At 41.8% G+C, this 12,447-nt stretch overlaps 1 protein-coding gene across 5 annotated transcripts in view; it reads left to right on the top strand.

Annotated features, from left to right (window-relative positions):
- The window catches only part of RUFY3 (RUN and FYVE domain containing 3), an 80,464-nt gene extending 69,284 nt beyond the window's left edge, over positions 1-11,180 (top strand). For 3 of the 5 annotated variants that reach the window (XM_032843924.1, XM_032844068.1, XM_032843989.1), the window contains 6 exons: positions 2,217-2,336; positions 3,806-3,905; positions 5,581-5,645; positions 8,169-8,196; positions 8,990-9,058; positions 10,833-11,180. In XM_032843924.1, coding sequence (XP_032699815.1) covers positions 2,217-2,336; positions 3,806-3,905; positions 5,581-5,645; positions 8,169-8,196; positions 8,990-9,058; positions 10,833-10,976 — 526 coding nt within the window. In that variant the 3' untranslated portion in view covers positions 10,977-11,180. Of the gene's footprint in view, positions 1-2,216; positions 2,376-3,805; positions 3,907-5,580; positions 5,646-8,168; positions 8,197-8,989; positions 9,059-10,832 lie in introns of those variants that run through there. The other 2 variants (XR_004381084.1, XM_032844180.1) reach the window with 2 other exon arrangements.
- The last annotated feature ends 1,267 nt before the right edge of the window (positions 11,181-12,447 follow it).

Raw genomic sequence — 12,447 nt, 5'->3', positions numbered from 1 at the left:
AAAAAAAAAAGGTTGAGTTGACCAATAAATAAACACCATTTAAAAGTTGACCAATAAATAAACACACCATTAAAAAAAAAAAAAAGGCCTAGGGAATGGACACTCTGTGCATCTTTTATTGATGCCTTTACAGCTCTGTCTCAGACTACCAGATTCTAGGTGCGCTGTCCATGCCAGAGAGCCTGCTCTGCCATTGCGATGTAATGGACTGGAGGTGACAGCCCTGCGGACTTGGACTCTTCTAAAGTAGCTCTGTCTCCTAGGCCACGTCCCCTCCCCACGTTCCTTGTGTAGGTTTACTCCCCAAGCCACAGATAAGTACTTAGCATTTCACTACAGTTCTGTTCTCCGTAACCAAGATTGCTTGCAACTTTTTTGCCTTAGTGACTTTGGGGGGGGAAACAAACCCGCATCCTTACATTTCTTTAAAGTTCGTAGAGATAAAGTTAGTGATTAGGTAACTTACGATAACATAATAATGTGGAATATTCGCCATCTTCTACCTCTGCCATTTTCCTGCAGTTCCACTTCCTATTTAGGTAGCTCAGAGAGAATGATTTTAATGAAAAAACTCGTCTCCTATAAAAACAAAACACAACACAACACTACACAATTTTCAGATCTATCCTGCTTTTCCTTTTGGAGTAAAGACAACAAGGTATAAACATAAGTGATGGTTTCCCACCTGTCATTTCTTGCTAGAAACATTTACTTAAGAGTTTCTGTTACTTTCTGTTCCGATGGGGATCTGCTAATGTCTCTGGGAAACTAACAATCTAATTATTAGAAAACCATTTCAGCGTAGGAAATAGATACATGATAAACTTTATTATTATTTAGTGTAAAAATAAAAATTTCCCGCAGATCTCCATACATAGTAATTAATTAGCAGGGCTTCTTTTTCTAAGTGACCACAGATCTACTCCCCTTTCTAGGCTTTACATTGTAAATAATCCTATAAATACTTGGATTTTTTTTAATGACTTTTGATTTGGGGGAACAGGCTTTACATAAGCTTTCATTCCTTCAAGAAGTCTTGACAAAAAAAAAAATATTTTTTCTCATTTTGGTATGATTTGCAGCATTTCAGCTGCTTAGGTGGGAACAAACATAACCCCACTTTGCTTCCAGCTTTTGAAACTCTTTACCTTCTTCTTGGAAAAAACAGAATTAAGAGAGTAAGGTAGATTTCACGTGTGCTTCTATAGGTCCTTACAGACTTGAACCAAAGTCAAGTCAAAGAGCATATGACCAACCTCATGGAATAAACTGTGCTCTTGAACTTATTTTAGTTCTTCTAATTTTGCACCTTTTCTTATCTTCATCAGCCTTTTGTGGTGATGAGTTGCCTTTTCTATGAGCATTTGGGAAGAGTGTTCCAACACTAAAATAAAACATTTTAAAGACTACAGATAGTATGCTTTCCAGTTCTATTCTATAGAGCCCCGGATGTTTCACCTCTTAGAACGCGCTTCTTTATAGGTGCAAAGTTATGGGATTTATAGAAGAAAGCATTCATTAGAATTTTCCAGAGAATGCGATCAGGAATGTCATATAGGCCCGGTGCTGAGTTCTTTGTCCACTTAGTCACACACCACCTGGTAGGAATGGAAGAGGAAAGAGATGGCCAAACTCTGACAAAGGCTTTTCCTTAGAGAAGAACTCGAAGCCTAGGTAAGGGTTCATGTCAATGTCGTGATTTAATGCAACTCGTGGTGTAGGGAAAGGACCAGGAAAATGTTCTTGTTCCACGTGTAAGAAGGTAGTTGCCCATTTGCAAGTTCCAGTTATGTGTGTAAAGCAGAAATATAAGGTACCAAGCCTGTTAGGAAATAAACCCAAACAAAGAAGTGGGTTTGACTTTAATTACTGTGTACTTGAGGTTGGCTTTGGATATGGATTTTCTAAAAAGTGATGTTTTATTGTTTATCATCTAATGGCTGTAAACTGTAGTACTAGAATAAAAAAAAAATTGGAAAATCAACTTTTCCTCTGCCTGGTTCACCTTCATCTGGCCTTTCTTTAGAGTTTGTTTCTTCTCCATCTTTTTCCCCACCCTTGTACAATTTCTTCCCCTGTGTCCTGCAAAGCATTTTTTCCCCCCTCTATCTCTCCACGCCTCTTCCTTGGGTTGCTTTATTTTGTGTTGTAAACTTGGTCTTCCTCCCCACCGTGGCTTTTGTTTTTTATCACAAGTTCATGTGGCTCACATCCAGATTGCGCCAGGCTGAGCGGGGCCGCCAGTCGGCCGAGTCAGACAACCGGCTCTTCAAGCAGGACTTCGGAGACAAGATAAACAGTCTGCAGCTGCAAGTGGACCAGCTCACCAGGCAGCGGTGAAGAGAGGGCGCCAGGAGCTCCCAGGGCGGTCGTGGGTAATTCTAAGGCCGGCAGCAAGAGAAGGAGGTCCCCTGAGCCAGCCCTCTCCGTTCTGTCTTCGAAGTGTCCTTTCTCTGGAATTAGCATTCAGGAAGCTTCGCATATATCGACATTCCCGTATCTTTGTCTACATGCATTGCGATCAGAAAAAGAGGAAACTAGAACCCAAGGCCCCAGATAAATAGAAAGGACTAAGAGAATTAATAGCCCACATAACACTGATAAAAATAGTATTCCCTAAATTTTTACTGTGTGCCGCAAACTTTCTGAAGCACTACACGGGCATCCGATCCCAACATCTTCCCACCCACCTGTTCGTAGGAGCTGTCTTACCCCCCTTTCAGATGAAATTAAAGCTTAGATGCGTTCAGCTTGTCCAGATTGACACAGTTCAGCAAGTAAGTAGCAGCACTTTAAGAGTCTGTCTCTCTGACTCCAAGTCCTTAACCACTCTTCCATATTATCTGTCCAGTGAGACTCAATTCTTTGCTGAAGCCACTGACTTCAAACAAAGAGAACTTTGTTGTTGGATATAAAAGCACATGGCTGCCAGGGACACTAGTGGCGGACAGTAGAACTGGACATTGAAGATTAGAGACCAGCTAATTAAGATGAAATGGGACAACAGAGTTGGTACTTTCAGGTTGTTTCTTGCTGAAATTCTGTACATAGTGTCTTCTAATTGTAGTTAACCCTACTAAACATCATTCAATTGACTACAACTCTTTATTAAGAGTTAATCTTAAATACTGATATTCAGAGTGGTGACCCTCAGGCACTGGGAGATCTTAAAGTACATCCCTTTTTTAAGATTTCATTTATTTATTTGAGAGAGAGAGAAAGAGAGAGAGAGAGAGAGCATGAGCAGGGGGAGGGGCAGAGGGAGAAGCAGACTCCCTGCTGGACACGGAGTCCCACCTGGGACAATCCCAGGACCCTGAGATCATGAGCTCAGCCAAAGGCAGGTACTTAACTGACTGAGCCACCCCTTAAAGTACATTCCTTTTTTTTTTTTTTTTAAGATTTTATTTATTTATTTGACAGACAAAGATCACAAGTAGGCAGAGAGGAGGAAGCAGGTTCCCTGCTGAGCAGAGAGCCCGATGCGGGGCTTGATCCCAGGACCCTGGGATCACGACCTGAGCCAAAGACAGAGGCTTTAACCCACTGAGCCACTCAGGCACCACAAAGTACATTCTTAATTATCCAAAAAATAGTAAACATATTGTCTGTATTTAGTGTTACTGGTTTTACTGTATTGTGTTTTAACACCTTAAAGCCTGATTGTCCATATATATCTGGTAACTTTTTATTAATCAAGTATTAAAATTTAATTGCTGAGCTTTAAGAAAGGGTTTGGTATTCTTTAGAGAATATGATTGCAGAAATTCAAATTATGATCCTTTTCATCTCCTGCCCATCCCAGGCACCAGCTTGAGTTAGAACTAAAACTGGAAAGAGAAAGAAGGGTACAGAACAACAGGAGCATCCCAGGAAAGGGTCCTCAGAAGCCACAACCCAAAATGGTAATATTTGTTATTCCCTTGGTCATTTACTTAATTTTTAGGGGCTACCTCGTTGAGCTGGACGGTTTTCTCTCTGGCAACACAAGCGTAATGCTATGGCCTCGAGTATGTACATGCAGACAAGACCTGGAGTGAACACAGGCTTTGGTTCTCAGTCTACCTCTAGACACTCTCTCTAACTTGATTTCACTTTAAGTAAGATTATTTGGGTGTCTTAACAAAAATTCATGTTCCTTGGACTTCTTCTGCCTAATACCTTTAATACTAGGTTAGAGTAATCCTTCCCGACTCTGAATTTCCCTTTATTGTCTTAAATGTGGATTTGCTTCTGTATGCCTTTTCAGAATCGTGAGGATTTCAGTTTTACTATGCTCAAGGTACTTTTCTTGGGAAAATTAGAACAAGAGGGAACTAGAGTTGCTTGGGGAAAAGAAAGTAATACAAAGTTTTTAAAGAACAGCAGTAGAAGTTTCTACACAACAGCCTTAGGAGAGAGACCCCCAGCTCCTATAGTGGCAAGGGAGCTAACGTTCAATGAGACCATCTCTGGGACCCAGGAAATTGGAGCCAACCTTTTCAAATAATAAAATCAGAAAAGTATGTAATACCTTTTGTGTCAAAGACAAACACAGGATAAAAGTAGCTTCTTGGTTCATGTTATATATAACAAAGGACAAATGTATAAGCTTCTTATCTAGCATTTTTAGAGAAAGAGATGCTAGTTTGCTGGAGCGTAGCAAATAATAGTAAATGGAAATGTATTGTGTAGTACTCATTACTACCCCTTTACTGTGTGCAAAATACTATTTTTGGTACCATGCCATCTTTATTAGTTTAGTTTCACAAACAGAAAATCTCCTTAGCCAGGCTTGCAGAGATTTATTTACTTAAATGCTTGGCCTATCTTACCTGCTTTTCCAGTGAGCCCTTGAGTTTCTCAATCTTAAATTGCCCTGCAGTCGGGGTTCCAGGAGTGTAAATATTGCACTAACCTCCTTTCCTTGACACTTGAGTGGTCTAAGAACGTACATTCTATTTTTGGAGGCTGATGGACAGCAGCTCAAGACAGCACTGTGCGCGCCACAGAAAGAATTTGTCACTGAGAACCGCCCAGGCATGGCTTACGAGCATTGGTAGAAATGCAGTTTGGAACTTTACATTGGTCCTTCAGAGTAGACGTATCATCGAGTTGTGTGGGCCGTGTAGGTTGTCATGACATCGTGGCAGCGGCTTGACTGAGTGTCCAGAGGATTACGGTCTGCTAGACGTGCGGTGCTCGGTTTTCCCAATTTTCCAGAGCTCAGCTGGGAGTGAGGGTGGAGGCAGATAGAGATTTACAGAAGTAACTAACATACCCTAAGAAGGAACTGATACCTTGAGCTCACTTCGTAAATAAATCCAGTATATTCTGAATTTTCATTGAACCTCAAGAGTTAAGAAGGAAAATAGCTACTCTGAAAACCATTTGTGGCAAACGCTATCAGAATAATTTGTTAAGAAACTACTTAGAGCGAAGAATGAGGGAAAATATCTTGAAAGTTAAATTCCTTCCCTAACAAAAAAAGCTGCTTAGCTTTCTATACCTAAGCTAAGGCAGTACAGAAGAAATGTCTGCAATACCATCGCTGTTGAGCATTCTGAATAACTAATGAATTGGGTTATTTTCTTTTGGCAGGATGGGAAGCACAGAATTCAAGAGGAAAATGTTAAACCAAAAGAGGCCCTGGACGAAAGCCACAGGTGTTTGTTAATAAAGTACTAACAAAGAACTCTGGTTTGGGGTGGCGCAAAGAGGGAGAGTTTGATATATACAGTGGCACAGGCCAGACAACAACTTGTAATAGTAACACTCCAGAAAGACATTTTGAAGGGGGAATGAATAAATCAACCAGAGAACACAGACTAAACCACGCCCACTTAGTCCATTTCAAGAAGAAAGGTGATTAAGCTGTCCTCCTCTGACTCTTCCCCGGTTAATCCCCAAATTCAAATGATCACTTCAGCGATCATTTCTCATCTTTACGGGACTGGTATCACAGAAGAATGAAGTACAAATCATAGCATTCTTAGGTTCTTAAATGAACTCGAGTATGGCTTGTTTCCCCCATGTGCTATGTGAAAGGCAGCTCTGTTTCCAGTAAATCCTCTTATTTTCTTCGTGTCCTTTCTCTTAAGGGTCTCAAAAAGCTTCACTTGATGCTTTTTTCTCAACTCTTCATCTGATGTGCTCACTATGAAAACCATAGGATTATTCAAGGAAGTTGCCTTTTAATAATTATTTTAGCAGGTAGAAATAGAACAAAATATTACACAGTGCCACCTGCATTAAAAAATGAAGGAGTCCAACTGTACAACATTCTGGAAGAGCCAAAACCATGGAGACAGTGCTTGCCAGGGGCTCGGGGGTATGATGGATTTTTTAGGACCGTGAAAACACATGGGACTGCGATGATAAATACGTGTCCTCCAATTGTCCAGACCCCTAGAATGTACAACACCAAGAGTGAGGCCTAATGCAGCCCGTAGAGTGATTAGTTATGATGTGTTAATGTGGGTTCATCCGTTGTCACTTCGTTTACCCCCCTGGTGTGGAATGTTGATGTTGGGGGAAGGTGGAAGGACAGGCGAGGTTATATGGGAAATATCAAGACTTTCTGCTCAGTTTTGCTATGAATCTAAAACTGCTCCCAGAATCAGTGTGTTCTAAGAACAGCAGCAGCAGCCAAAGTTAGTAATGAGAAAGATCCCACAGAGGGACTTGGAGAGAACTATACTGCATACATTTTGGCAGCTGTCCCTCTCCAAGCTTTGATGCCTCAAGAATGAGGTAGTGTGTCACTGAGCAAAGTCACTGCTGGAGAAGATAAATCAACACAGTTCCAACAAAAAGATTCCTTATGCAGGTACTTGACCTCCAAGGCCAGAATGATTCCAAAGCTTTCAGTTTACTCCCTAAGAGCGCACGGCCTGATTGAGGACTAACCTTAAATGACCCTGCAGATCAGCATGGGCCAAAGAAAGGAACTAGAAAGGCTGTAAAATTAATGAGGGCTTAAAAGAGCCTTTCAGAATCAGCCCCATTCCAGACTAGAACTAAGTCATTTACAATCAGGAGACCTTACAAGCCAGCATCTGATTTCAGCCCTGGGAATATAAGACACTATCTTCTACCTATATAGTGCCCTGCAGCTTAAATAGTGTGTTTCACATTCATTATCTCCTTAAAAATGTAATTCTCCAGAAGAGAAAACTGGGGAGCACAGAGAAGTAACATGGCCCACCTAAGCGGCTTCTGCTTCTCATGTCTTTGTTGAAGTCCTTTGCTCTACGTAATAGCTGTTTCCAGAGCCTGTCCTGGCCAGAGCAACAATCCTAAAACATAGCCAGGTTTCTTGGAATTAGAGTTCGAGGAACAGCTTGGACACCTGGTCACACTGGTGGTCACACTGCCCCTCGGTGGAAGAGAATTAGAACCACTGTGGATCTGTGGTGTATTATCCCCAGAACTGCTTCTCCTCTTAAATTCTGTTTCAAATTGGAAAAAGGAGGGTGAGCTTAGCTAGGTCTCAGGAAGAAATAGTTCAGCATGAATGGGTACTCCCGTGACAATCTCATTCATTCCCCTTACCCTGATTAATTTGCTAAAGTTGACATTTTAAGGACATTTGGAAGAGGGGAACTAATACAGGACATATAATGGGTAGATTTCTGTAATATCATAACAAAAGATACTAAAATGAATAGCATTGGCCATTGGAGTTTTACAGGCTGGGATATGAACGCTAAACTATTTTCTTGGTAGTAAAAATGAAGCATACAATATAACTCCAAGTCTGTTTTTTGGTTTTTTTTTTTAAGATTTTATTTATTTATTTGATGGAGAGAGAGATCACAGGTAGGCAGAGAGGCAGGCAGAGAGACGGCGGAGGCAGGCTCCCCGCTGAGCAGAGAGCCTGATGTGGGGCTCCATCCCAGGAACCCTGAGATCATGACCTGAGCCGAAGGCAGAGGCTAGGCCCACTGAGCCACCCAGGTACCCCCCAAGTCTGTTTTTAAGCAGGAACTATAATTTAAGTCAAGGATCAGATTCTGCTAATAGATCGAACCACCAAAATTTCCTCTCCTTGGAGGTCAAGATTAACAATTATGTCAGTCCCAACAATGTAAAAGAACCGTGGTGCTGCTTTTCCTGTGCTTTTGCAATGATTCACATAGAAATATAATAAGTTGCTGTTTGTTCCTGTTTTTAATTTTCTATTGTAGGCTGCCGTCTCACCCTGTGGATGAACAGGTAATGGCTTCCCCCCGTTCTCAGACATCTTGAATGAATTCTCTAGTCACCGGTACTCTTCCTGGCTGTACACTGGCAGCATGGGAAGTCGGTGAATGCACACAGGCCCCTGGGGCCCGCCCGTGTATCAGTATCCTTAACACAGGTGCATTTGCCTGAAACTGTCGCCTGCCCGGAAGTCGCGGAGCTCTGGGCACTTTACTAAGTAAACAGCAGGTCTCGCTTCTTACTTGAAATTCTCTTTGCCATGCTGTGGGACCTAAGAGAGCTCACTGTACCTCTTTTCCCCTTAGTTTTTCCTTCCATAAAAAAGACTTATTGATCACTTGGAAATAAGCAAATATAAAGGGTTGTGAGATACTTTGCAGGTAAAACAGGCTATGACAACCTGCAGAGAAAGAGGGTAAGTGCGGCTATAGTCATAAGCCAGCCCATCCATCATCCATGAGATACAAAAAAAGCCTACTGTCTTCCATTCTTGATGATACAGTAGGACAAGAGAGATGGGGCTTTTTTTTTTTTTTTAACTTTCTACTTTACACTTGTATCCTCGAATTTTCTTTTTAGAAATAAAATCACGTTACTTTTTTATAAAAATGAAAAGAGCCCCAGGAATATTGATGGGATTACCAGAGCTGCATTAAGGAGTTAGAACCATATGTCATTTGTTTCTTTGGTTTCCAGACAGTTTGTAGTGTGGTTCTACTAATTTTGTGATTTAAAAAAATGAATATTCTGCAAGTATTACTGTTTGTGGGCTAAGAGACACTAACTCGCTCAATGTGTGGTTTAGAATCAGCTGCTGCTCTCTGAGAAGCCACAGACGTGTCAGCTATGCCGGGAAGATGGCAGCCGAACCAAGGTAACAGCGCTGAGGCCCAAACGGGTTCTTCACAGGGATGGCCCTTTCAATACTAGGGACTTTGCTGTGTAGAGTACAGAGTGGGGAGAAAAGCAAAAGGGTGCAAGCGTTTATAAAATACCTGTTTAAAAAATACGGGTTGTTGGTGTTTTTCCAGCCGTAGTAAGTCATGTCAGTAAATCCCCATTAAAATAAATATAAGTAATTTTAAAAATAAACTTACAACTAAAAGTTTATTGAGTGCCTATTGTGTGGAATGTGCTATTTCCTGTGCTCGAGAAGGAGTAATGAGCCAGCATGGACCAAGTCCCTGTTGTAAAGCTTGTCACCTTTGTGCCACCGGTTTATGGACGAAGCACCTCGGGCTCAGAGATTTTAGGCACATTTCTCAAAGTTCCTCAGGTTGTAAGCGGCAAAGCCCGGCTGCAACCTGACTTTGGCTCCAAAATCTATACTCCTCCGATAGTTTCTCCTGCCTAGAACGAATCAGCTAGGTTGGGGCGGGAGGGATTCTCTGAATTATTTGGAGGATCAGCCTCTGCCAGGGAGCTGCGCCCTCTCCACCAAACCACTTGCTTTCCCCTCGGGCCCGCGGGGTCTCTGGCAGAGCGCTTGCCCGAGGCAGAGAGAAGGAAGCGTTCATGTACTGTGAGTGGCTCCTGGACCTGCTCACACTGCTGCCCCCCAGCATGGCATTCGGTGCCCGTTTCATTGTAGATGCTCAGAAATGGACAAATGACTGTAAGAAACAACTGCTTAGAAGAGATAAGGAAATGTGCCCAAATTCCGGATTGCACCCTGCATGCTGCCGTTTGTGACCTTGCTGAATTTTAGTGAGCAAAATTATAATAGGACCTCGTCTCAAATAAGCAGAATCCGATGAAGATGAACTTGCCTCTCTAGAATTAGAACTGGAATTCTAGACATACTTCCCAAAATAAAGAAACGGCTAATGTAATTCGGGCTTTTCTGGCCATGCAGGATAACCGCAGTATGTCAGAGGGAAATTCCTCTCAGGCTTTCAAATAAAAGTGGCCCCTACCTCTACCGCACTGTCAGGAAGGTGAATTGTTTGGGAGAAAGTGGCACTATTAATGGGGCCAATTACTCTTCACAGCCTTTATACAGGGACCCTTGGAGCTCTGTGGGCACCACCCTGTCACAACCTTTCCAGTGACACTGCCAGAATGACCCACATGCTGCCCCATTGCATGACCACGAAAGAGTCAAAACGCTTCATAAAGAGACTGATTTCCCTATAAAGAGGATGCAGGGGGCTGTGCTCCTGCCGCACTGATAACCCAAAGGGTGTGCTTATACAGCTTTCCAGGAAAGCATTAAGTGCATCAGTGCATCAGGAAGTACATTTTGGGTTCATACTCCGCAACATTTTTAACCCTAGGCTGGCTACCCGGCCCATCACTTGGCCACTCACTGCCTCATTTGGAGTATTCTTAGATACTTGCGAACTGATTTTAGAATTAGCCCCTCTGAAAGTGAATATAATGAATGAAAGTATTCTAAACTTACATTATTCGTGTATTATATGTTCTTTGGAATTCTGTGGCAAGGCTTCTCATTTAGATCTAAAAATGAGATAGGAAGCTTCTTCGTAGACAGACTGTGCTTGGTCAGATCCCATCTGGCACTTAGCAAACATTCAGTCAATACTTGACGAGGCACTGAGCATTTTTCGTACGTGGCCTTTTATAGCCCATGTATCTGTATGCCCTGCACTTCTGTTCCCCGCCTAACCTCCCTCTTCTCCTCGCAGAATGTGTGTAAGAACTGCAGAGGGACCTTCTGTAATGCCTGTTCAACAAACGTACTGCCTCTTCCTTCAAGTATCAAGCCTGAGCGAGTGTGCAATCCCTGCCACGAGCATCTGATGAGACAGTATTCCACCAGCCCATCGTAAGACTGGAAGCCGAGACCTGGACCAGTGTCTCCACCCATGTTAGATGTCAGGATCTCCTAGAGCCCAGAACTTAAAGAGTCAGCTCCAGCATTGATAGGAATGGTTTAAATAAACCGGGTCCAGGGAGAAAAGGCAGTGGTTGGGGTTGCTGGAAGGTTTGCTCAGTTGCCCTGATGACTGTAGGAATAAAAGTTACTCAGCTGAGCCTCTCTCTTCTAAATCTTAAACAATCCCACCTTTAAAGGCGTTATTTTTTAGCATGTCTTTGGAGGAACTATTTTTATAAATAGTGACAATACTGGCATGAACAAAGTAGGAGAGAGGGTCCATACAGATAAGAAAAAAAAATAGGAAAATGATCATCTCCTTCTTTTACATTTGCAGATTCAAGGGGGAAAGATAAATGTTAACTGAGAACAAAATTTAGATGTTTTATATTATCCCCAGGTGCTGCTAGACATAAACGGTTTCCTCTTCACCCCCCCCCCCAACTACCTCTTTAAAGTATCTCTACCAAACTGTGAACCCAAACTCAGGGAAAAGTAATTACAGAGTAATATAAATTTTGAATGTACTTAAAACAATGTAATTTATTACAGTTTCAGGAACAGAAAGGTCCTGGCCTTACAAGTGTTTTCAGTATCAGAATAAGAGGATCATTTGCCATTTCTCCACTTAATGACTTCAGAAATAAGTATCTGCCCTTTTCAGAATGTCCTCCTGCAAAATAGAAGCCAGCTCCCTTCCTAAGCCTTCCCTGCTCTCCCAAGTCATAATGACAACTGTGTTTTAAAGATAAGGTTTGAGTTTTGCAAATAGGAGGTATTGAAAGCAAAGGTTTGTCAGGTGTAAAGTAAAACAATTTTAATTTGTCCGTGGCTGAGATCAGTTAGCTCAGAGTATTTATTTTCTTGAATAAGGGGTACCTTTCTCTGAGCCAAGAATTAGAACTGGTTGGTAGACAGATTTTTTGGAAAGTGTGATACTTAAAACATCTCTTCATATCAAACCCTTTGGGGAAAGTTGGGGGAAGTGCCTTCCACAAGGGAAGAAAAACTTTGGTATGTGCTATTTTGATTATGTTACATGTGTCTAGGTTATTAATTACAATTAAGACCTAAGAAGATACAGATTCTGTAACCGGTTTAGAATTCTGGGGTGGAAACATCCTGGAACCATCATACTTGATAAATTCTCCTCAAAAGGGTTATAGCCTGGGAAAGAGTTGTTATTCCAAAAGTCTGGCCTGTTACATGGTGAAGCTGAGCTTTTAAAAGTACTAGGGAAAAATAAAATCTAATAATCCTAGCCTAGGTTGTTGACTATTTTTATCCCTTTGAATAATATTGTGTGTGTGTGTGTGTGTGTGTGTGTGTGAGATCATCTTATTTTTGGCCATCTGCATGTTCTCAGCGCTGTTCTAGGTGCTACAGGTAATGTGGGGAATTATCCCAAATTAGCAAAAGCTATT

The sequence above is a fragment of the Lontra canadensis genome, unplaced genomic scaffold (genome assembly GCF_010015895.1).
Source record: "Lontra canadensis isolate GAN:19392208 unplaced genomic scaffold, GSC_riverotter_1.0 scaffold1, whole genome shotgun sequence".
NCBI lineage: Eukaryota > Metazoa > Chordata > Mammalia > Carnivora > Mustelidae > Lontra > Lontra canadensis.
Note: the sequence above shows the minus strand (reverse complement) of the source record. Positions and strands in the feature narration are given on the sequence as shown.